Consider the following 24,110-nt stretch of genomic DNA (forward strand, 5'->3'; position numbering starts at 1 on the left):
CCCCCCCTCCCTATTCAGGGTCCAGTGCCAAAGCTGTGGAGGCCTGATCCTGATTTGTTATATAATTGGCATGTGTTGCTTAATAAACCTTTATGCTTGGAAGCTCAGACCTTTGTTTCCTCAGTTATTTCATCTTTTACCGGTAATAGTTAAAATGTCCATAATCAAAATATAGTAACATTTTCAGAGTTCATATTCAATTTTTCCCTCAAAGAAATCTAGTTATTATATCTGTGCACTTAAATAAGCCATTTATTCCAGAAGAGGGTCATCACTGTTCTCTTCTGTCATTCACCCAAGACTAGCCTGTCCTGTTTACTTATTCAGGACTCATGTGGAAGCTGGGTTTTACAAATCACATGCATACCCCCAGAGTGGTACAGACAGAAACATCACATCTTTTATTTCTTCTAGACATCTTCCTCCTTTTCCTAAAGGTCAGGTGATCTTGGCAAAGAATATTTTGAAGAAGCCAATCGACAGAATACACATTGGGTTGGTGGTTCAAATTCTTCATCAGCTTGTGGGAGTGAGAAAGGCCGTTTACATTTTTCACACTGTTATAAAATATTTGAATAGTAGAGAGGACATATCAATCAGAGGTAACAAACAAGTATATCTCTTAACTGCTGAATTTGAATGTATTTTTACAATCTAATCACTTTTGGAGATCAAGTCTCAGGAGTATGCTGGAACCAGCTTGAAGAAGGCTCAAAATTCTAATTGTTAAACTTTCAGTTTAACCAACCTCAGAAACCAACAAAGAATACAAATCATGGCTTGAATTATCATTTTGTTAATTGTTTAAGCTTAAGAAATAGAAAAAGAAAACATTTATAATGTAGATTAAACTTGAACGTGTGTCATGCATACTATTTTTTTCAGAGAGCCAGTTGTTAAACATTTCCAATACACTACTGCCAGAACAATGACTTTTTGTTCCCAGATTATTAGAGCTATTAGCACTGCCCAAAACATACTAGAAAATTTCCAAGACAACCTTTATTTGGTACTGTGTGGTGTGACCCAAGACTACATGATGGGAACTGAATCTCCCATAATCCCGATTAATTTGATATTTGTGTATGGGACAATTCTACACTCTTCCAAATTGCTACTGCACCTGGAAACTACTTAATGGGCTAACATCAAAGAAACATGTCTGACTTATTCCAAATAGCCACTACTATATAATAGAAAGGGACCTCGTATGTCAATTAGGAGATGAAAATTATAATTCTGGCGCTGCCATGAATTTATAATGGAAATAGTAGCAATAACCTTGACCTACTTCACAAGTACTTCAAGGTATATACTTTTCCCCATTATAGAGCTCTGTGAGTTAAGTAGCATGGTAATATTATCCCCATTTTATGGATGAAAAAATGGGCTCAAAGAGAGAGGGTGGTTTTTTTTGTTTGTTTTTTGTTTTTTTGTTTTTGCCCAAAGTATTGAGTCAGAATTTAAACACAAGTCTTTTTATCCCAATACCTCAGCTCTTTTCAAACCATCACATACTTCCTAGACCTCAGTTTCCTCATCTGCAAAATGAAGCTAAGGCGAACTAAATAATCTATTAGATTTCTCCAGAATTCTATAATTTCCTCTTATTTTGAACTTAATTTGAATCAATTTGGGAAAATTTTTGTAGAAAATACTAGTTCTAGAGCAGGGGTTCTTAACTTTTTTTGTGCTATGAACCCCTCTGGCTATCAGTCTGGTGAAACATATGGATGGAACCCTTCTCAGGATAATATTAATTGCTATATATAGAATAACAGTTATATTGAAATAGTTATCTTTGAAAGACTTGGGAATTCCAGTCAAGACGATGGCTAATTACAATTCCAGAGGACTCATGCGGCCCACCTATGATAGGGAAGTGATATGATCAGAGTATAGATTAAGATATTTGGGGGGATATGGCCAATGCTGAAATTTATTTTGTTTGACTAGACATATGTGTAATAGGGGTTCTGTTTTTTTATAATTTCTGAGTGGAAGGGATTAGGAGGGGGTAGTGAGAGGGAAAGAAGGCAGATCTTCATTTGAAAATAAAATGTAATTAGAATTGTCCATTTTTTTTAAAGGTCATAAATGTCAGGGTAAGAACTCCAGCTTTACACAGATTTTCCTTACAATGAGTTAAATTGTGTACACTAAACTTAAGCTTTGGGTAGGTGATACCTTTTTACCTTGTAAAATTTACACATATGTGTAATAGGGGGAGGGAGAAACACACAATTATGTACACATATTGTACATAATTGTATTTCCTGGTTTTGTATTTTTCTAACTTCTACAGGCATTCATAAGAAATAAACATTTTTTCTAGCTTTAATCATTATAAACCAAGTCACACAAATATTGTTTAAACAACTTAGTCCTAGATGTGCTAGCTATCATTTCTAGCACTTTACTTCCAAATCCAAAACCCTATTCTGTCCCTATGAAAGGAAATAAACACCTAATTAACTTTCAAGAAAAACAGAGATTTGGAAACTAAGAGGCAGCTGTTCGGCATGTTGTAAAGTCTGCTCTTGGCTCCTGATCAGGAGGCCCTACTTCTGCACGGCTGGCTGGCTCTGGGATGGCAGAGGATGCCATCAGTCTTGGCTTATCAGAAGTGCTAACCAGCTGATACCAGAAATCACCAGATGGACTACTTTCTCCCTTCCACCCACACCTGAAGAGGTGCTCCAGAGAAGCAAGGTTTCATAGGAAGAGCAGATATGCATCAGTCAAGTGGTTTGGTAACTCTAATAGGTCTGGAGAGGGAAAAGGCTGCATTAAAAAAGTTTTATTGACAATGGCAAAGACACCTTTAACAGGATGTTGAAGGATCACCGACCTCAATCTCAATATGACCCTGGAGACATGACTGTGGGTGTAAATTGTCTGGTTAATTCCTTGGATGTAAACATACACACACACACACACACACTGATCCATATAATTGGAGACTGAGACTGTTTACAAGGATAATGAAGTCATAGCCTCATACAACTAGAGCTGGAAAGGACTTCTGAGGCTCTAATTCAACTCTTTCAGTCACCATATAGTAATCATGGATCAGAATTTTAATCCAGGTCCTCTGACTCCAGAACCACTGCTCTTTTTAGAGAGAAGAGAAAGAAATGTCACCTGGCAATCAGAGGGAAAACTTTTTTAAAAATCACTATAAATCAGGGAAATATGTTTTAAAGGATTGTACATATTTAACCTATATCAGATTGCTTGCTATCTTGGGGAGGAGGGAGGTGAGGGAGGGAAGGAGAAAAAACTGGAACACAAAGTCTTACAAAAATGAATGCTGAAAACTTTCTTTACATGTATTTGGAAAAATAAAATATTTAAAAAGAAAAAGAAAAAAAGAAAGAACAGAGATGTCAGCATTAAATAAATAATATCACTATAGATCTAGGTTATCCTGGTTTTTGTAAATTCTAGTTGTGCCTCTTTTTAAGATGATTTATAAAACCAAAAAATGGGAGACAACATTAGCTTCATTTCCTTTGATACTAACCTGAACTCTATAGAAACCATGGGATTTCCTATATTCCACAAACAAAGGAATATGATCAACATTTTCAATGTTCCATAGTCTTAGGCTAGCGTCCTGAAATTACAAAAACAATATTCATCACATAGCAGAAACCATCCTGTTTTAAGAAAATAAACATTTCACAGATAAAGAAAATGAGTAAGTCCCAAGAATGGTAGTAATATATCCTAGGTCACATAGATAATTACTGGTGAAACTAAGGTTAGGACCCAGTTCTTCTAACCCCTAAGCCTGTTCACTTTCACTATAGCATAGGAATTTCCAAATAATTAAAGAATGGTCAAAAGATATGGTAGGATTGCTTTTCTAGTGTACACCTGTGTGAAGACATAAGTATATACTCTGGGTACTATTCATTTTGGAAAACAGAATCATTCTATGTGAAGTTGAACACTTTGGACATCAAAGACCATGAACATGATGGTAGGGATACCTCAGGAGGTGCTATCTGTAGGGGCTGCAAGGGAAGGGGCTTTCAGTTTCCTACTTCTTTGCCATTGCCAGAAATGACTTCCAAAAGAATTTTATTGTGGTTAATTGGGGACACTTTGTGGATCCACGGTTTTGGTTGATCCAAGAATCCAAGTGACATTGATTGGATGGCACTCTAGCCAAGCTGGTATCAAAATGATGTTTTAAACTATACCTAACCTAAGGAATCCCTGCTTCTGGTGCACAGCTATATCTATGACCATACTAAAAGGTTTACTTTGGCTAACCAAGTTCTGATTCCAATTTACAGCATTCCCAACGATATATTAGATATTTAGTGTGTTACTAGTGGTGTTTGTTGTTCTCTCCAGAAAGCAATGAAGTTTTCCATAAAATTTTGGCAATAAAAATAGCCAATAACAACAAAAAGAAAGAAAAAAGAATTGTTGTTATAAGGAAATAACTTCCTAACTAAAAGTCTACTAACAAGCCAAAAAAATAATGCTACTGGCTCAAAAAGCACTTTACTGAGTTTTATCTATAGAATTATATTAAGTTCTTCAGTCTTAAGGATGAAATACTAAAAAAAATCCTCAAACCATTCTAGATTAGACTTAAATTTTATTTTTAAATTTTTTTATTATAGCCTTTTATTTACAAGATATATACATGGATAATTTTCAGCATTGACAATTACAAAACCTTTTGTTCCATTTTTTTTTTCTCCTCCTTCCTCCCACCCCCTCCCCCAGATGGCAGATTGACCAATACATGTTAAATTTGTTAAAGTATATGTTAAATACAATATATGTATACATGTCTGTACAGTTGTTTTGCTGAACAAAAAGAATCGGGCTTTGAAACAATGTACAATTAACCTGTGAAGGAAATCAAACATGCAGGTGGACAAAAATAGAGGGATTGGGAACTCTATGTAGTGATTCATAATCATCTCCCAGAGTTCTTTTGCTGGGCGTAGCTGGTTCAGTTCATTACTGCTCTATTGTAACTGATTTGGTTCATTTCATTGTTGGAGAGGGCCACATCCATCAGAACTGATCATCGTATAGTACTGTTGTTGAAGTATATAAAGATCTCCTGGTCCTGCTCATTTCACTCAGCATCAGTTCATGTAAGTCTCTCCAGGCCTTTCTGAAATCATCCTGTTTGTCATTTCTTACAGAACAATAACATTCTGTAACATTCATATACCACAATTTATTCAGCCATTCTCCAGTTGATGGGCATCCATGTAGTTTCCAGTTTCTGGCCACTACAAAGAGGGCTGCCACAAACATTTTTGTTCATGTGGGTCCCTTTCCCTTCTTTAACATCTCTTGGGATATAAGCCCAATAGTAGCACTGCTGGATCAAAGAGTATGCACAGGTTTTTTTGGTTGCTTTTTTTTCCCCCTGAGGATGGGGTTAAGTGACTTGCCCAGGGTCACACAGCTAGGAAGTGTTAAGTGACCGAGGCCAGATTTGAACTCTGGTCCTCCCGAATTCAAGGCTGGTGCTCTATCCACTGTGCCACCTAGCCGCTCTGAGTATGCAGTTTGATAACTTTTTGAGCATAGTTCCAAACTGCTCTTCAGAATGACCGGATGTATTTACACTTCCACCAACAATTTATCAGTTAGACTTAAATTTTAAGAAGAAAAAAATCCCAGAACTTGCTACATTATTGTTCATAAGTGATTCTCAGTCAACTTCTAATGATTTAATTATATCGTTATCAATTCAATTCAAACTCTCCCATCATAACCTGAGGGTTTTGCATATTGGTAAGGATGAAATAATCAGCTGTTTTTGGATAGTAAAGAAAGTCCCTTTCCCCTTGCTTCAAATCTCTGAGTGTTGCCCTGTACTAAGATGACAACTAAAAACTCTGGTCCTCTTGTTATAATTTTCTACCCCTTCATTACCATCCATCTTAGATCTACCCATCTCAATATTTTGTTCTACTCCCTTCCAAAATGCCTTATAGAAGATCTATATTGTGTTTTAACAAACTTCCTTTCATATTAGATCTCTTCCTCTCATACTCATTATATTTTCTTGTAATCTTCCTCCCACAGGAATCCTTGACTACTCTCCCTAGTTCTGGATATACTTTTTATCATGTCCATCAACACACTAAGCTAGGATGATGAGTCTTGTTTTACTTCACTAATCATTGTCATTTATATATATCCTTCCTTTGCCACATTTCTGAGTAACTTTCTGCCTATGAAGTTTATTCTAATCATCTATCTTACTCTACTGAAATCTCATTTGCTATTTTTATTGGTACCACAATCATTCTCTCTCCTTTCCCAAGGAGGTCAGCACTGGGTTCACAATCTTCCTTATCATCCCATCCCCTGCCTTTACACTTGGGTACTTCAATATGCCAAAAATATCTACTTTCCATGATCCAGAAATCTGAAATTTCTATGACTATAATCTCCTATTCATCAATCTTTCCCTCTGCTGCCCTCTTTCTCAACCTGTTCTTCAGTAGCACATCCAGTCACATTCTACCCCCTTCTCAGTCTACCACCCCCCTGTTCTATACTTACTTTTCTCTATTTATGTAGGGTATCTAAGCCCAATTATTTCTTCATTTGCCTCTAGGTTGCCTTCTTCCAGACTTCTTCATCATGGCCCTGACTGAATATCTTCCCTCCTCCCCCTCCATCTTTTTAGCTTATTTTAGCTTTATTTATTTTTTAGCTTCTAACATAAGTTCCTTGAGGGCAGGGACTATTCTTTGCTTATCTGTTTATCACAAGCACTTAGTCCAGTGCCCCAAACATAGTAGGTATTTAATAATTTTTGTTTTGTTTTGTTTTTCCCTGAGGCTGGGGTTAAGTGACTTGCCCAGGGTCACACAGCTAGGAAGTGTTAAGTGTCTGAGACCACATTTGAACTCCGGTTCTCCTGAATTCAAGGCTGGTGCCCTATCCACTGCGCCACCTAGCTGTCCCAATAAATGTTTATTGAATAATTGATTTTCCTGCCTTCAGAATCTTGACCCCACACTTAATTCAATTTTATACAGTGTTCTACCACATAAATCTTTTATTCCCTTATCCTATTGATGTTTATATTTTTCCAAACCCCAATCTTGATTACCTCTACAATCCATCTTAACATTAATTTGGATGCTAGAAAAAAATCACAAGATGAAGCTACATATTTTTATTGTCTTATTTCAATTGGACCCTCACTGATACATAGCAATCCTTTTATTCTTCCCAAATAGACTCACGTTATCCACAACAACTGTTATAAACTTCTTTTCTCCTCAAACTATCTGTGCAATTCCTTCCCATCTCTCTCTCAGCAAAGGACCTTATCGGGGAAAAAAGCCAGATAGTTTAAATTCCCTCTTCTTTCCAAAGTCTAGACCTTGAAATTCCTTTATATCATCCTTATTTCCTACTCCTTATTCCCTTGAAATATAGTTGATAATGCTCTTGCCCTTGGTAGAACTTGTTCTCTTTTAAGGTTACCAACAATCTCAATTGCTAAATCAATCAAACAAGCCTTTATTAAATGCTTACAATGTTCTGACAACTATAAAAAGCCCTAAAAAAAAGTTTTTTCTCTTCCTTGCGCTCTCTGCAGCTTTTGAGATTATTGCACATCCCTCTTAAATATTCTTTCCTTTCTTGGGTTTTATGACATCACTGTCTCTTGATCCTCTTCTTCACTGTCTGAATTCTTCTTTGTCTTCTTTGTGGAATTCTCTATCTCATTTGTGGGATTATCATCTATACCATACCTCTTAAGTTTGGGATATATGTTGTTCTATTTGAGACGTCAGTAATCTCATGAGTTCACATTGGATCAATTATCATTTCTCAGGTGATGACTCCCAAATCTACATAACCAGCTTTCCTCTGTTTCCTGAGCTCATTTTTATATGCCTGTCAGATGGCTACTAATATATACCTTATAGGCATTGCAAAATTAACATGATCAAAATGGGATTCGTTATCTTTGCTCCTCTTACCTTCCAAATTTCTCTTAAAGATATACTATCCTAGTCAACCAGAATTGCAAACTAAGAGTTATCCTTAACTCTTCCTCATTCTCTATAAGCAATAGTTGTTTATGGATTCTACCTTACAGCCTCTCCATTCATAAGAACGCCACCTTTCCTTAAGGCTCTCATCACTTCTCCCCTGAAACACTGCAGCATTCTCCTTTATTGGTCTCTTGTCTTTCAATCTTTCTCTTCTCCTTCCAACTTCCACACAATTTCACACAATTCCACACAAATCACAAAATTAAATTCCTAAAGCACAATTCTGAGCATGTCATTCCTCTATTTTTGCAGAAATTTCCCATTACTCTCTCTCATGTCTATTACATTGCAGTCAAGCTTACTTACTTGCTAATTTCTATACCCAGTATTCTATCCTTCACAAAAGATGTCTCCTGTACTAGAATGTCCCCTTCCCTTCCCTTCATCTCTTAAAAGTCAATAAACTCAGCCCACCTCCCACTGACAAACCTCATAAATCACCACAATTATTAGTGTTACTTCCCCTCTAGAAACTACTTTGCATATACTTTATATTTGGTTATGTACACGTTGTATACCTCCCAGATTGTCTTTTTTAATTGACACTATTTATAGCTATTTGATTTTGCTCTATAACTGCCTAAGTCATGATTCCTTGTCTCAGAACCTAAGTCAGAAATTTAGCTGACCTATAATGATTAAGTTTAGAAATTAAATTCTGTTAATCACTGCTCTATTCTTATGTCAGGGAAATCTGCAACCCTTGGAAGGACACAGACAAGACACCAGGGAGTATGATCGAGTATCTTTATACTAACCAAGCTACCCTTCAAAGATGTCTGGTTTGTTAATCAAAGAAATCTGGTTTACTTTCTCTGTCCTTGCATATTTAGCTGGACTCAAACAAGAAGAAAAGAAGGATGTTGTTGCTGTCCCTCATTCCCAACTTCTATTCAATCATATTTTCTCCCATCCATGATGCTATCCTTGCTGTTTTTCTATACTACCAAAAATTATAAAAGAGAGCTGTTTCCCTCATTCAGAGTCTTAGATTTGCTGGAGAAGCTGAAATTCTATTTATTGGCAAATTCTACTTTATTAAGAAATTGATCATATATTAAAGAAGGGAAAGGGACCCATATGTCAAAAATGTTTGTGGCAGCCCTTTTATAATGGCTAGAAACTGGTAATTGAATGGATGTCCATCAGTTGAAGAATGGCTGAATAAATTATGGTATATGTGTTATGGAATATTATTATTCTATAAGAAATGGCCAACAGGATGAATACAGAAAGGATTGGAGAGACATACATGAACTGATGCTGAGTGAAATGAGCAGAACCAGGAGATCATTATACATTTTAACAGCAATACTATATGATGATCAATTCTGATGGACATGGCTCTTTTCAACAATGAGAGGATCCAAATCAGTTCTAAGTGATTTGTAATGAATAGAACCAGCTATACCCAGAGAAAGAACACTGGAATATGAGTATGGACCAAAACATAACATTTATACTCTTTGTTATTGTTTGCTTACATTTTTGTTTTTTCTTCTCAGGTTATTTTTACCCTCTTTCTAAATCTGATCTTTCTTGTGCAACAACAAGATAACTGTGTAAATATGTATACATATATTGTATTTAACATATACTTTAACATATTTAACATGAATGGGATTACCTGCCATATAGGGGAGGGGTGGAGGGAAGGAAGGGAAAGATTGAACAGAAGTTTTTGCAAGGGTCAATATTGAAAAATTATCCATGTATATGCTTTGTATATAAAAAGCTATAATAAAAATAAATAAATAAATGAAAATTGATCATACTCAGAATTTTGTATCTCAGTCTATCTTAATTTTAACTGTTACAAGAGAAAAGGACTATTTTACTGCTTTTGTCTTTGTTTCCCCAGTGCCAACTCAGTACAATCCTTTGTACATAGTAAGTGTTTAATAAATACTTGCTGAGTTTAATTGAATTGAATCCTTCCTTTTGCCCTCTGTGGATTACTTTACCAAGAAGAAGAGACGATACAGAGACTAGGCTTGTTGAGTAATTAAGAAAACTACTGAATTCTCCAGAAAATGACTGAATCTTTCCAAGAATCTTTGCAATGGGGAAAATTCCAAGAAATTGATTTATGTCTGTACAAACATTTCTTTCCAAATCACTAAAGCAAAAATGACCTCTAAGTTCCTTCTTTCCTTTACTTTCTATGATTTTAAATGAAAGTATCTACATGAAAGCCAGCTAATGTCATTAATATAGCCTAAAAATGAATAAATCTGGATTGAATTTGTAGGTACAAAGAGATTTAGAGTTCTCCCCTGAATCTCTACAGTGGGTTTTCACAACCAAAAAAGCTCATTTGCTCTCTTCCCACTCATCTATATTAAAACTGACTCTCTGTATTAGTTATCCTACTTGCTATGAAAGAAATTTCCCTACACACACACACACACACACACACACACACACACACACACACACACACACACTTACTTTTGGCTAATAGAGGTTTGAAATCAATGAAATATTTGTAAATTTTACCTTTGAAGCAGAAATAATCCATTTTTGGCTTTTGCTAATTTCAACATCCATCACCCAGTCTGCATGTCCCTGCAGGAAAGTGAAACATAACTGGACCCCAAAGTAAAAATGTTCTTACTTTTATAACAGAATAAAATCAGTATCAGTAACTCTCATAATGACCTTATACTTGAAATGAAAGCAATGAATTCTACTTCTCTTGCTTAATCAAAGCTATTTTTTATGATTCAGAAACATTAAAGGCTTAAAAGAAATATTAAAATTATACTTCTTGAATTTTTTTTTGAAAATGCTACATACTAATTCTGAAAAATAGATGAAGGGGAAAGGAGTGTTTAACCAACATTTCTGTAAACCTGCCTTTTTAAAAGAAACTTGCAAAAACCCTGCAATTGTCATTCATGCTAACATTCAAATTATCTAAAGGCTGATACAGTGTAGGAGGAAAGGATTTACAATTATAATCACAGAATCTCAGAAACAGAAACCACTTAGCCCAACCAGTAGTTAAACAAGAATTTTCCTTAAACAGCCCAGATAAATGATCCTATAACCTTGGGTTGAAGACTTCCAAGGAGAGGTAATGAACCACTTCCACCAAATTAATATATTATTAGAAGTTCTTCTAGAAACAAAAGTGACTAAGACTACTTAGCCTATTAAGCTTAATACTGCACTCCTGATTTTGAAATATCCAATTCTTCATCCAACAACTTCATCCATTTTAGCTCTTAAGATTATTATATCTCAATCTTTATTTCTGCCTCACAGTTTGCTAAAAGTTCAGTTGCAAGAAGAATTTTTAGCTTGAGTTGCTAGGTATAATTAATGTTCATTTTTTAAAAATATATTTCTTATGTTTAATGTTGAAATTAAAATAGTGAAGGGAATGGTTTCAGAGAAACCTGGGAAGACTTGCATAAATTGATACAAAGTGAAGTGAGCAGAACCCGGAGAATAATTTATACAATAACATAACTATAAAGACAACTTTTGGAAAAACTTAGAAACTCTGATCAACACAATGACCAACTATGACTTCAGACAACTCAAAGTTATACATGCTACACATCTCTTGATAGAGAAGTTGTATAGTTCAATTCAACAAAATTTTTGAAACATTTATCAGATGCCAGATCCTGAAAGATGAAAGCAGATGCAAACCTTTCTCTCAAAGAAACTTACAATTTAATAGGGAAGATGTGACAAGTACACAAATAAGGTGAATTGATTTGTGTCTCCTTGATCTTTGTGGAGGGTGGGCCACCTGGCCTGGGGAAATTCTTGGAAATGATCTCCATCCACCTGAATCTCCCTTGGGAAAGCTACCTGGTTTCCCATGGGAATTTCCCATCTCCAATTGATCTGATCATTACTTTGGTCTGGGAAATAATCACCACCCTTTATTGAATTGAAAATTAGCCTTTAATCTTCCTAGCCTCAAACCTTAGAAGGCTAATAAAAAAATGACTGCATCCCAAATCTTTGCTAAAATTCCTTTCAGGGTTTGGTCCACTGAAGAAGTTATTTTTCAGTGTAAACCCATCTTTGCCAAAAATCTATCTTTGCTAAATTCCTTTTGGAAGAGCCTGCTAAGAATTTGTTTCTCAGTGTAATAAAATCATTTTTTCCCACAAATGTTGCCTACAGTTCAGGACTGCGAATTCTTTTGTAAAAAACCTGCAACACTGGTGATCTCTCACATCTCATTTATCACATTTGGTAGCCCTTACAGAAATCCCTGAAATTTTGATCAAGGTAAGCTTTCTCTTGCTGTTGTCTATTCTATAGCTGGGACACCCAAATACTCAGGAAGGTTTGGGAGCTTTACACTCAGCACACTTCCTTGACTGGGCATGCCCAGACTTGGAGTTCCTGGGTCTTTTAACAGAAGTATCCTTAATCAATCTCTCTATAGGGATACTGAGAGGATGGGGCATATAGAATCCAGGAAAATCTAAGACTTGTGGCAAAAAAAAAAAAAAAAAAAAAAAGATTCTTCCTTAAGCTGTCTCTTAAACAGAGAAAAAATTGGCTTAAAAGATCTCAAAGATAAAAAGCTTAAATTAAAACAGCACTGCACAATCCTGCTAAAATTTACTGGAGAGAAATCAAAATTAGATACTAATCTTTTAAATAACCCCCCCTTCCTACTCCTCTGGGGGACAGAGGATCCCTCTGAATCCTTTTCAAAACTACCTCCTTACCAAAGACAGGACCTTATATCCGACAATATTTCTTTAATTCTGTCCCCTCACCTCTTGAACCAGATTCTGAGATTTCCCAAGCCCCACTCCTCAATCCCTCTGATACAAGGAGTGGGACCCCTTTTTCTCCTCATCAGGATCCCAATTCAGCTATCCCTTCTAACCTCTGCCCCCTGAGAAAAGCAGCAAACTCTCAGGGAAGAACACTCAAGAGGAACCTGAGAGTACAAGTGCCTTTTTCAATGACAAATTTCTCCCAGACTAAGGGAAAACCTGGCCATTACTCTGAGGACCCCACCCAGTTTACTGAGGGGTCTAAAGCCAATGCCCTCCAATTTGATCTTTCCTGGAGAGATGTTAATATTAAACAATCTGCCCCAGATATACAGAGGAAGCTGCAGCAGCCAGCTTTGGATCCTCAAACTTTTTCAATTCAGCTGTTAGAAATAGCTTTTGGAGTCTTTATTAATAGGGACCAAACTGCAGCAGAGGAGAAGAACGCAGAGTTAAAAGCGAGAAATGGAGAACAGGCCCACATTTTAGCTGCTGTCATATCTGGGAACCATAGGAGTGTGTGCTTCAGGTCATGGACAGGGCCATCAGGCCCAAAACTCTCCTTGGAGGAAACTTCCTGGTTGTTGCCCCAAGTGCAACCAGGAGGGGCACTGGAAGAGAGACTGCCTATAAGCTGTCCCCCCAATGTCCTGCTCTCCAGCAGGATTCTGGAGCTTGGACAGGCTCCTCCACACTCCACCAGGACAGCCAAACTCCATGTATCCTTGGGTGTGTCTGGTAAGACTATGGAATTTCTTTTTGATATGGGAGCTTCTCTTTCTGCCTTGCTCTAGCACTCTGGTCTCACCCCCCCCCCCTTCTCCCCATATAATGGGCATTGAAGGGAAACTTAAGAATTGTTTTGAGACCTTCCTTCTGCCTTGCCAGTTTGGTGACCTCTTATTTAAACCCTCATTTCTTATTAATCCTTCCTATTCTGCTCCCTTATTGGGGCGTGATTTAATGGTGAAATTGGGGACCCAATTTTCTCTTCTCAGACCTCCAGGTGTCCTGCTTTCAAAGCCCTCCCATATTGCCTGTGAAATCTGGGAGAAAATAGATTCCTCTCTCTGGGACCAAGGAATCCCTGGGTGAGCTAAAGATTTAAGAGATTTGGAGCTGTTTAACAGCAGTCTCATTCAGTATGTGGGTGGTATCTTGATCTACAGCCCTACACAAGAGGCTTCCTTAGACACAGCCATAAAAACTCTTTAATTTTCTGACTTCTAGGGGCTAGAGGGTCTCTTTATCCAAAGCCCACATTGCCTACTAGTCTGTCAAATATTTGGGCCATAACCTAAGTCCTGTTCAAGGCCCTGATCAGGCCAAAGCTTTTAAGACCCTGAAAGCCAAAGCGACTTCTGCCTCTAGGCTCTACCTAATTTAGAAAAGCCTTTCAACTGTGTATATAGATGAAAGGCTGGGTCAGGCTCTAGGGGTCTTAACTCAGGTTCTTGGATCCGATCCTACTTCTCAAAGAAACTGGACTCAGTTTCCCTAAAATGGCCTTACAGCAGTGGCTGCCACAGCCATTCTAATTGAAGAAGCCTCAAAACTCACCTAGGGCACCAGAGCATTTTAGAAGCCAAAGGGCATCAGTGGCCTGCTAGTGGGAGGCTTACTAGGTATCAGGCTCTCCTACTAGACACCCCTGACCTAACTCTCCAGTGTGTCACACTCTCAATCCTGGCCCCCGGCTCCCTGATAACACTTGGTCAGGAGACATCATTCATAATTGTGAGGAAGCTTTAGATTCTGTCTACTCCAGCTGATCTGACTTGAGGAACATTTCTCTTGACAACCCAGATGGTGAATGTTTTACAGATGGGTCGAATTTTCTTGAAAACGAGGAAAGAAAGGCAGGTTATTCTGTGATAACTCTCAATGGCCCTCTAGAAGTTAAGCCACTATCTCCTGGGACTTCTGCCCAGAAAGCTGAACTCATTGCCCTGACCAGAGCTTCGGAACTGGGGAAGGGAATGAGAGTGAACATTTCTACCGACTCCAAATATGCTTTTCATATTTTGCATGCTCATGGGGCTATATGGAAAGAAAGGGGATATACCCTTTCTCCTTCGGGCTGAAGCAAGTCAGTGGAAACTTATTTTTGTTCTTCAATAAGCTACCCACTTAGGAAGAAATGCTCTTCAACTCCTTGTGAAACTCATTTTTAATGGTCACAAACTGGAAGAAATGATCAGGCAGGTCTGCCAGGCTGGCCCAGTTTGTGCCCAAGTAAATCCTGAAGGCACAGTTAAGCCTCTCCCTCCTCTGAAGCCTGTTCTGAGGAGCACATACACAGGGGAAGATTGGCAAGAAGACTTTATACATATGCCCCCTGGCAGAGCTTTCAAGTTGCTTTTGGTCTTTGTTGACACTTTTAAGCTGAGCCCCTTTGAACTCCTGTATGGGAGGCCCTTCTTAACCTCTGATATTCTTATAGATCCAGAACAGCATCTAGTCACTGAATTTGCCACACAACTTGGTGCAGTCCAGAAATACAAACAAGCATCTTCCTAAACCTACAGATATTCAATAGAAAATTAAAAGGACTGTATAAGGCCATTCTGACTACTTCAATGTCAGTCAAACTGGAAGAGTTCCCCAGCTGGACTCATATTTCTAGGAAGCTACTCTTCTACAGGACCCCTGAAAACACTCTGAAGAAAGAAGGGTGAAATTGTCTGTGTCCTTTCTTTCACTCTAGTCTTCTTTTTTTTTGCCATTTTCCACTCCAAGGATGAGAACTTTGCTCCTAGCATTTTCTCTCCAGCTTTTCTTGATGTCATTCTGTTGCCCCTGTCAATAGGGTGTTAACTCCTCCTTAGCCTTTCAGCTAGGGAGTGAGACACCAGCCTGGGAATCTCTCATCCCTCATTTCTCATACCTCAACAATACCAGTTAGAATGAAACAGAAAGATTTCAGGGCTTTGGGAAATTTTGAGCATACAGAGATCTTCCTCATCATACTACAGATGGAGACATAGTTTTTTGGTTTGGGTTTTTTTTTTTTTTTTTTTTGCATGGCCAGTCTGGAAATTTGTTTTGTTTGACCATACATGTCCTAACAGAAATTTTTCTTTTCTTTTTCTTTTTTCTTTTTTTTTTTTATTTTTATTTTTTATTTATTTTTTTTTTTTTTTGGCAAGGATGGGGAGGTAGATAAAGAGAAGAAGGTATAAGGAAGAGAAAGTAGATTTTTGGTTTTTTTATTTTTAAAAACTTTTTTTTTTTTTTTTTTTTTTTTTTTTTTTTTTTTTTTAAGGCTGGGGTTAAGTGACTTGCCCAGGGTCACACCTCTAGGAAGTGTTAAGTGTCTGAGATCAAATTTGAACTCTGGTCCTCCTGAATTCAAGGCTGGTGCTCTATCCACTGCGCCACCTAGCTGCCCCTAAAAACTAAAATTTTCCAAAAGAAGTCTTCTTCACTTATTACATTGCAGATTATTTAGAGGAAAATAGGCTATTTTTCATATCAGGTTTAAGTATTTCCTTTGCTTCTGATGGTCAGACTTTACCTATGGGTTAATAAACCATTATAAAAATATATGTAACCTATTAAACTACAGTTTTCATAATTCACAAAATCCTAGGAACACAGATTCTTAGTTGAAAGGGACCTTTATTTAGAAGAAGCTGTCTCTGTTTTTACAGATGAGGAAATTGAGGTTGAGGGGAATCAAATTCTTCGTTATCAAAGAAGATTCTCATTATTCTCTGAAAACATAGAGAGTCTAGACAGTTTGCTTTCCAATCTCTACTACATGTAACGTCTAGCTCACAAGACTTAGTTCTAATCTGAAATCAAGTTTGAGCTAAATAGAACCCACAATATACAATAAACTCCAGTTAGCTGCCATCCAGCATTTACTTTCTAAGGTACTAACAGTACAGCTTGAGTGAAGCGTACAAGTTCTGATTCTCAGAAAAGAATAAACTCTACCAGAAAAGATCATTCTCTTTACCTCTTCGGAAAAAAAAGTAGACAGTGGGACAATTATCCTGTTCTCTGAGAACCAGACTCACCTGAATAAAAGCCTAGGATTATAGTATTTAAGCAGCCTACCTCCAGTCTTCCACCATATCTCCCATTGGTCATCTACAACCAATCCAGTCTCCTCAGTTACTTTGTTGCTAGTTTGACTCTGCTCATATTATTGCCCCATCTGGAATGTCTTCTATCTTCTCCTCTGTTTAATCAAATGCTCAACATCTTTTAAATTCCAATTCAGGTCCCAGTTCTTTTATAAAACCTTACATAATAATTTCAGTGCACAATAATCTCTCTCCAACTGTTTTATTTACTTACCCTCTTTGAAATCTCTCTCCCTTCAAAACCCTGCTCATTTCATATCATTCATGATGCCTTTCCCTCCACCCTGAGCTCCAAATTGGAAAGATCTCTTCCTCCTGAAATTTTCCAAAATCCCTATGTTCTTTCCTCTTATTTCATTCTGATATCACCCTTTTTAAGATACTTGCCACATGTTTCTTATTAAACTATAAGTTCTATGAGAGAAAAGATTGCATCTGCTTTTTTATCTTTCTATCCTATTTTCAAAAAATTTGCTAAATATACTTTGAATCAGTAGTATCACTCCTGAATTTGTATCCCAAAAAGTTCATAAAAGAGGGAAAAGAATCTACATGTGCAAAACTTTTTGTAGCCATACTTTTTGTAGGGGCAAGGAACTGGAAACTGAGTGGATGCCCATCAGTTGGGAAATGGCTGAATAAGTTATGGCATATGAATGTAATGGAATATTATTGTTCTATAAGAAATGATGAGTAGACTGAGTTCAGAAAAGCCTGGATGTATATGAACTGATGCTGAGTGAAGTGAGCAGAACCAAGAAAACATTGTACACAGTAAAAAGATTATGTGATCAACTTTGATGGATTTGGCTCTTCTTAACAATGTGCTGATTCAAGGTAATTCCAATAGACTTGGGATGGGAAAATGCCATCTTCATCCAGAGAAAGAACTATGGAGATTGAATGCAGATCAAAGCATGTATTTTCACCTTTTTTGTTTGCTTGCTTTCTCTTGTGATTTTTCCTTTTTTGGTCTGATTTTTCTTGCATAACATGACAAATATGGAAATATGTTTAAAAGAATTACAATATTTAACCTGTATCAGATTGTTTGCTCTCTTGGAAAGGGAGGACAGAAGGGAGAGAGGGAGAGAAATTTGGAACACAATATCTTATAAAAATGAATGCCAAAAACTATCTTTATGTGTATTGGGGATAAATACTATTGAAATTAAAAATAATAATAAAGTTAAATAAAATAAAAAGTGTTGCTGAATTGAACCAAATCATCTATACTTCTCATCTGATGATTGCTCCTTTGTAACTCTTCATGTCCTGGCATGTTACAAAATTGATTCTTATCCTTGAATACTAGCTCAGTGAGGATTAACGATGTCTGATTCTTCTCTGTATCCCCTAGAACATTTAGCATGCAATAAATATGGTTGGCTAATTGTATGCTTAAAACCAGAAATTAGCTTGGGCAGAGTTAAACCAACTACATGTATTATAGAAAAAAGCAAGTTTACTGTAGTTCATCCCCCTCATTCTGAGATAAGGAAACTGAGTACCCAGGAGGACACAATTCAAACTGTAATGCAGTATTTCCACCCTGAAATTCTGCTTCAGTTTCTTAATCCATTATTAGTCATTTGTACAAGGCTTTTTTCTATCTCATATCAGTAAATCAATACCTTTAATGTACACTTTCTGTATCCTCCAGCCACATCCCAGACAGTAACCATTTTGTCATATGATCCAGACACAACAAGTGAAGCTGAAACACAAAATTGGAAATTCATAGGATTTTTCATGGAATCCTCCCTTCTCCAGTAAGTCAAACGAGCTGAATGACCTTTCATGACAGGCCATTATTAGTTGCACTTCAAAAAGATGTTTAAACCCCTGTCTGGTTTGGCTGAATGATTCACATCTCTATTAACATGACCACAGATGACATAATCAAAAAGTACTAGGAAGAAAGTTCTGACTTTGTGATTTAATGTCTTATTTTAAGTAGTAAAAATAGTAAACCAGTCCTTAGCTATTCTAAGACTTCCTTTTGGAAACCTAAGCCCATTTATTTGTACCTCCATTTTTTTTCATTGACAAACATTGTGCCTGTAGTGGTTGAGAATTTGTGAGTCACTGGAGCTTTTGCAGAAGCTTTATGATAATCAGTGAAAGGTTTCTTGGCCCCTAGTAAATGGGAGAAAGTCTTTCCTGAAAAGCTTTTTTAATTAGCCTCTGATCAAGAGAAACTACATCCATAAATATGAGCAAAAGAAATCTGATCGATGAGAATAACATTTAAACACTAGTTTTCAGGAAATCTCATTAAGCTATTGTTATTTCTGAGGAACTCTTTGCTTCCAAATTTATGTCCTTAGAAGTAAAAGATACATGCTATGTTACAGTAATTAGTAATGACTTTCCCTTAAATTTCACATGGCCCTTTGGTAACTCTCTAGAAGATGTATGTAAATGGTATGCATTATTGTGATCTGTATTTGTATCTCATTTTTCTTCTAGATGCTGAGTTCCATAAGATCAGGGACTGAATCTTACCTAAATTTTGCATCTTGCCAGTACCTGGCATAATATTTAATAAAGAGCAGACTTTTGATAAATGGGTATTAAATGAATGAATTCTGTTTAAGAAAACGTATTTTAAATAGTGATGTAATTACTACTGTTTCATTACTATATTACTTCCAAAATGGTAATAATGGTCTTTGGAATTCCACCTATTTGATTTAAAGACATTATTCACTCCAGAAAAAAAGCAAATTTGAGTTCTACTCTATAATCTAAGCCCAGAATTGTTTCTAAGAAGAATAATCTACAATGTGTGGAAGACATTTTGACTTAACTTCCTCATGTTATTACAGGGAAGGCAGCAGTTTTGCTGCTGGCAGAAAGGCTAGATAATGTATTGCCATCCCTTTCTGTCTTCAGTGGAGACAGGGGAATTTACAGAAGATGAAAGAATATTCTCAACTTAGCCAAATAGAAGGCTGGAGTCTGAGAATGGCTACTAAGACAGAAGCAGCCTCAAAAAGAGTCCAAAAAAATCATATTCAGTCTAACAATAACATCTTCCGTTGTCTGGCTGGAAAGGTAGGTGGTGGGCCTGATTCAAATCACAGCTGGAATAGCTCAAGAGCTTGAGGCTATGTGGCAATTGTAATTCATAAGAAGACCAGCAGGTGGAGGCTGAGAGCCACCTACTAGAACCATGCCTTTTAGATGGCCACAAGTCCAACTAGCATTCCAGCCAGTAGACTGCAGCCTCAACTCGTCACCCAAGCAGCTGGTTCCATGGGTCCAAAAGGAATGCTGGGCGTGTTTAGTGTTGGAGCAGCTGGATGGCTCAGGGGACAGAGCACTGGGTCTGGTGTCAGGAAAACCTGAGTTCAAATCCGGCCTCCAACATCCCTATGGGACTCTAGGTGAGTCACTTAACCTGCCTTTCTCTGTTCCCCATCTGCAAAAATAAAAGGATCATAATAACACTTCCTATCTCTGGAGTTTCGTAAGGCTCAAATGCGATAATAAACGCCTGCCACAGTAAGCACCATATGAATGTCAGTCCTTGTTATTATCCCCTAGCAATGTTAATTGTCTTGGGCACATGTGCTTCCAGGCCATGGTACTCTCTCCATGTGTCCTCTTCACATATATATATATTTCTTGGCCATATGTATATTCTCTATACATATTCCCTTTCTTACATATGTTCCTTGTGTGTGTGTATTCTCATCAGGGATATAGAAATCTGCAGGAGTATGTGTTTTATGGAAATTGTCCTTTTTTATATGTTAGGTTAGATGGCTTTTGCTTTGAACTACATGTTCTCTTGTTGATGTGACAGATGAATCAATACAGGCTGATAAGCTCTTGGTTTGAGTGGAGGTTGACTTGATACATATCCTGAAAGAGGGATAGCTGATAGGAGGCCCACATATGAGTCACACGATATACTGTATTTGTTAGATCATCCTCAATTAAATTAAAATTTAACAGGCATTTATGAAGCACTTTACCATATATAAAATATTGGACCAATAAGATACAAAAATAAAAGCCAAATAATCCCTACTCTTAAGGAGTTTACATTCTACTGGTGGCATGCAACAAAATCCAAATAAGGAGATATAAAGTAATTTCTAGAGAAATGGGGACACAAGCAACTGGGTAGACCAGGAGGAATCTTTTATAGGAAATGTCTCTTAAATTATGCCTGAAGAGAACTGCCTGAAGAAATCCAAGGGGAAGAGATAAAGGGGAGGAAAATTCCATAAATGGAAGAAAGTTTGTCCAAAAGACAACGGTACATGGCAGGCAACAAGTAGGCCAGTTTGACTAGGACATAGAATGTTTTGGGGAAATAATAAGCAACACATCTAGAAAAATAAATTAGGGGCAGCTAGGTAGAGCAGTGGATAGAGCACCAGCCCTGAATTCAGGAGGACCTGAGTTCAAATCCTGCCTCAGACACTCAATACTTCCTAGCTGTGTGACCCTAGGCAAGTCACTTAACCCAATTGCCTTAGCAAAAAAAAAAAAAAACAAGAGTGGAAAGGGCTTTTAATACTAATTAGATGAGTTCTTATTTTATTCTAGATGAGGAAAGGGGCCCCTGAAGTTCTTGAGCAGGGGAATAATATGGCTAGTCCTGTGGTTTAATATTAATTAGGTAACTATATGGATAATAGGTTAGAAAATGTAGAGAATAGATGCAGAGAGATAAAGTTGGAGGCTACTGCAATAGTTCAGGTGAGAAGTGGTGAGGTCCTGAACTAGATTAGTGGCCATTGGTAGAGAAAAGGGAAAGGATGAAAGAAATCAGCAGATTTTAATGATAAGATTACTATGGGGATATAACCCTTCCTCTTAGCTCCTTTGTCTCATAGTATATAGGATACTCTCTATTTTCCTTATGGGAAATCATCATCCTTGTTTATTATAGATAATAAAGTTATTGGAGATTTAGAGCCTTTCAAGGATGGGTTCACATTGTACTATGTAAAATATAATTGTACCAAAGAGATCATGTATTTATTGAATATTAAAAGAAAAAAATTTCACTCTAATATTGAATTCAAAAACATGTAAATAGCTTACCATCTCTGGTAAAAAAACAGGAACTGACAGAACCTTCATGACCTTCCATCAGAGTTACACATGCTCCCTCATTTCGAAATCCTCCTGTATTTACATCCCAGATTTTTAAGGTTTTGTCCCAAGCAGCTGTACATAAGAAATGGCCACTGAAGGTAAAACAGCAATCCGCAATAATATTGGAATGTGCACTAAAACACATGTAAAAAACACAGAGTTTTCTATTCTAGTTAAAGCTATTACATTAATGAAGATCTTCAGATAAATAGCAATGAAAAGCTGTGAAGAATAGTTACTTTCAGAACCTATTGAACTCTTCCCCTTTTTCTCTCCCTCTCTTTCAATTGTTGTGTATATGTAAATAAAAATCTTCAACATTTATTCAATATCTACTACTATATGTAAAGCAATATTCATAAGACTGAAAAAAATATAAAAATAAATAAGTCATAGTCCCTCCCTTTGGCACCTTAAATGGCTGGCAGATGGATAGCTCAATGGATAGAGATCTAATACTAAAGTCAGAAAGACCTGAACTCAAATTTAGCCTTAGAAATTTACTAGTTGTGTGAGCCTGGGCAAGTCATGAAACTGTAAAGGGCTGAAACTTTGAACTGATGCACTGAGGTTGGGCGACCGAGAAAATGGCCCTTCCCACTATTCTGTGCTGGTTCAATAATTGGTGTATACAGAGAATTGTAGGAGGGACTAAGGAGTGGAATAAGACTAGCCAGAATCACTTTCTGGATCACTTTCTGGTAGTAGAGGAAGGGAGGAGAGGTTGTGAAAATCCTGTATGCATTCCCTTCACTTCTACACCTAAAGACCAAGAATAAAGACTAAGGACTTTTGCTTATCCTGACTCCAGCTGATTCTAAGGTATCCAGGGTGCTAATTCGGTCTTCACATGAAACCTCTATTTACCTTAATCCCCTGGAGAAGGAAATGGCAAACCACTCCAGTGTCTTTGCCAAGAAAATCCCATGGACAGTATGGTCCACAAGGTTATGAAAAGTAGAACATGACTGAACAACAATAAACAAAAAATATGTTTAAGGAACATATACAGCCAGGTTCTGAATAATATGAATAATAAATTCTGCTAAATGATTGCCTTAATAAAAAATAGTAATTGGTTCCAGCCCAATGGAAATATGCAAATAAATTTTTACAATAAGTTGATTATCTGTTTATTAATGTAAAATAAGAGCAAAAGATAAGAAAAATGTATTTCTAATGTAAATTTATTACAAAGTAATAGAATACTTCCAGAAAGAAAAAATTTTAAATTAGAAATTTACTGAATATATCTAAAGATAAGCCTATACTGACAATATACGGAAAACATCATTATTGTTGTTTAAAATATTTAAGAGTGTAAATTGAATTGTCTTTCATACATATGCCAATAGGTACAAAGAGCTTTATCTCCATATCCTGGCAAATTTGCCTGTTCATTTTCTCATACAATGAACTAAGTGTAGAGAGATGACCGAAAACATTTTCTAAAATCAGTAAAGCTTTAAATATGTGATATTATTATCTTTGCAATATTTTTTAATTGCTAAATAAAACAACTTGAAAACCAGCTATAATTTCTTGATGGTTGTAGATTCTCAGTACAAAAATTTTGAGACAAATAAACAGGCATTATTTTTCATTTTAATACCATTCTATGTTGGCTCCCAATAAAAGGGTTAGCTGATTCTTAGACACCATTTAAGTTGAATTTTTTCTTATTAGAAATGTACATTCTAAAAAGTATCTTTTCCAGAATAAATTTATTCCATCCACATTAAAAATTTGTTGATCAGTAAATCTACCTTCTTTATTTTCTTCAATATGTCAGAATATTTACCTGCCATGTCTTCACAGGCACTGGTTGCCTCTATAATAATTTTAATATGATGCAATTGAACTCAAATTTTAAAGTGATTAAACCAATGAACACTTGCAGTAAAAGTTTCTCTAGCCACTTCATTTTTCTTTTTCCTTTCATTGTCTTAAATAAACTTTAAGCTATTGTTTGTAAAGAGCAATGTGTTCCCCCCCTCCCCCCCCCCCAGGCTGGGGTTAAGTGACTTGCCCAGTGTCACACAGCTAGGAAGTGTTAAGTGCCT

At 36.7% G+C, this 24,110-nt stretch overlaps 1 protein-coding gene across 3 annotated transcripts in view; it reads right to left on the minus strand.

The window, feature by feature from the left end:
- Window positions 1-234: 234 nt before the first annotated feature.
- WDR88 (WD repeat domain 88) overlaps window positions 235-24,110 on the minus strand; it is a 140,719-nt gene continuing 116,843 nt past the window's right edge. For all 3 annotated transcript variants that reach the window (XM_074293230.1, XM_074293229.1, XM_074293228.1), the window contains 5 exons: window positions 21,994-22,181; window positions 18,561-18,643; window positions 10,572-10,640; window positions 3,527-3,619; window positions 235-557 (listed from right to left, as the gene is read on the minus strand). In XM_074293230.1, the coding sequence (XP_074149331.1) occupies window positions 432-557; window positions 3,527-3,619; window positions 10,572-10,640; window positions 18,561-18,643; window positions 21,994-22,181 (559 nt within the window). In that variant the 3' untranslated portion in view covers window positions 235-431. The remainder of the gene's footprint in view (window positions 558-3,526; window positions 3,620-10,571; window positions 10,641-18,560; window positions 18,644-21,993; window positions 22,182-24,110) is intronic.

This window comes from Sminthopsis crassicaudata, chromosome 2, assembly GCF_048593235.1.
Source record: "Sminthopsis crassicaudata isolate SCR6 chromosome 2, ASM4859323v1, whole genome shotgun sequence".
Classification (NCBI taxonomy): Eukaryota; Metazoa; Chordata; class Mammalia; order Dasyuromorphia; family Dasyuridae; genus Sminthopsis; species Sminthopsis crassicaudata.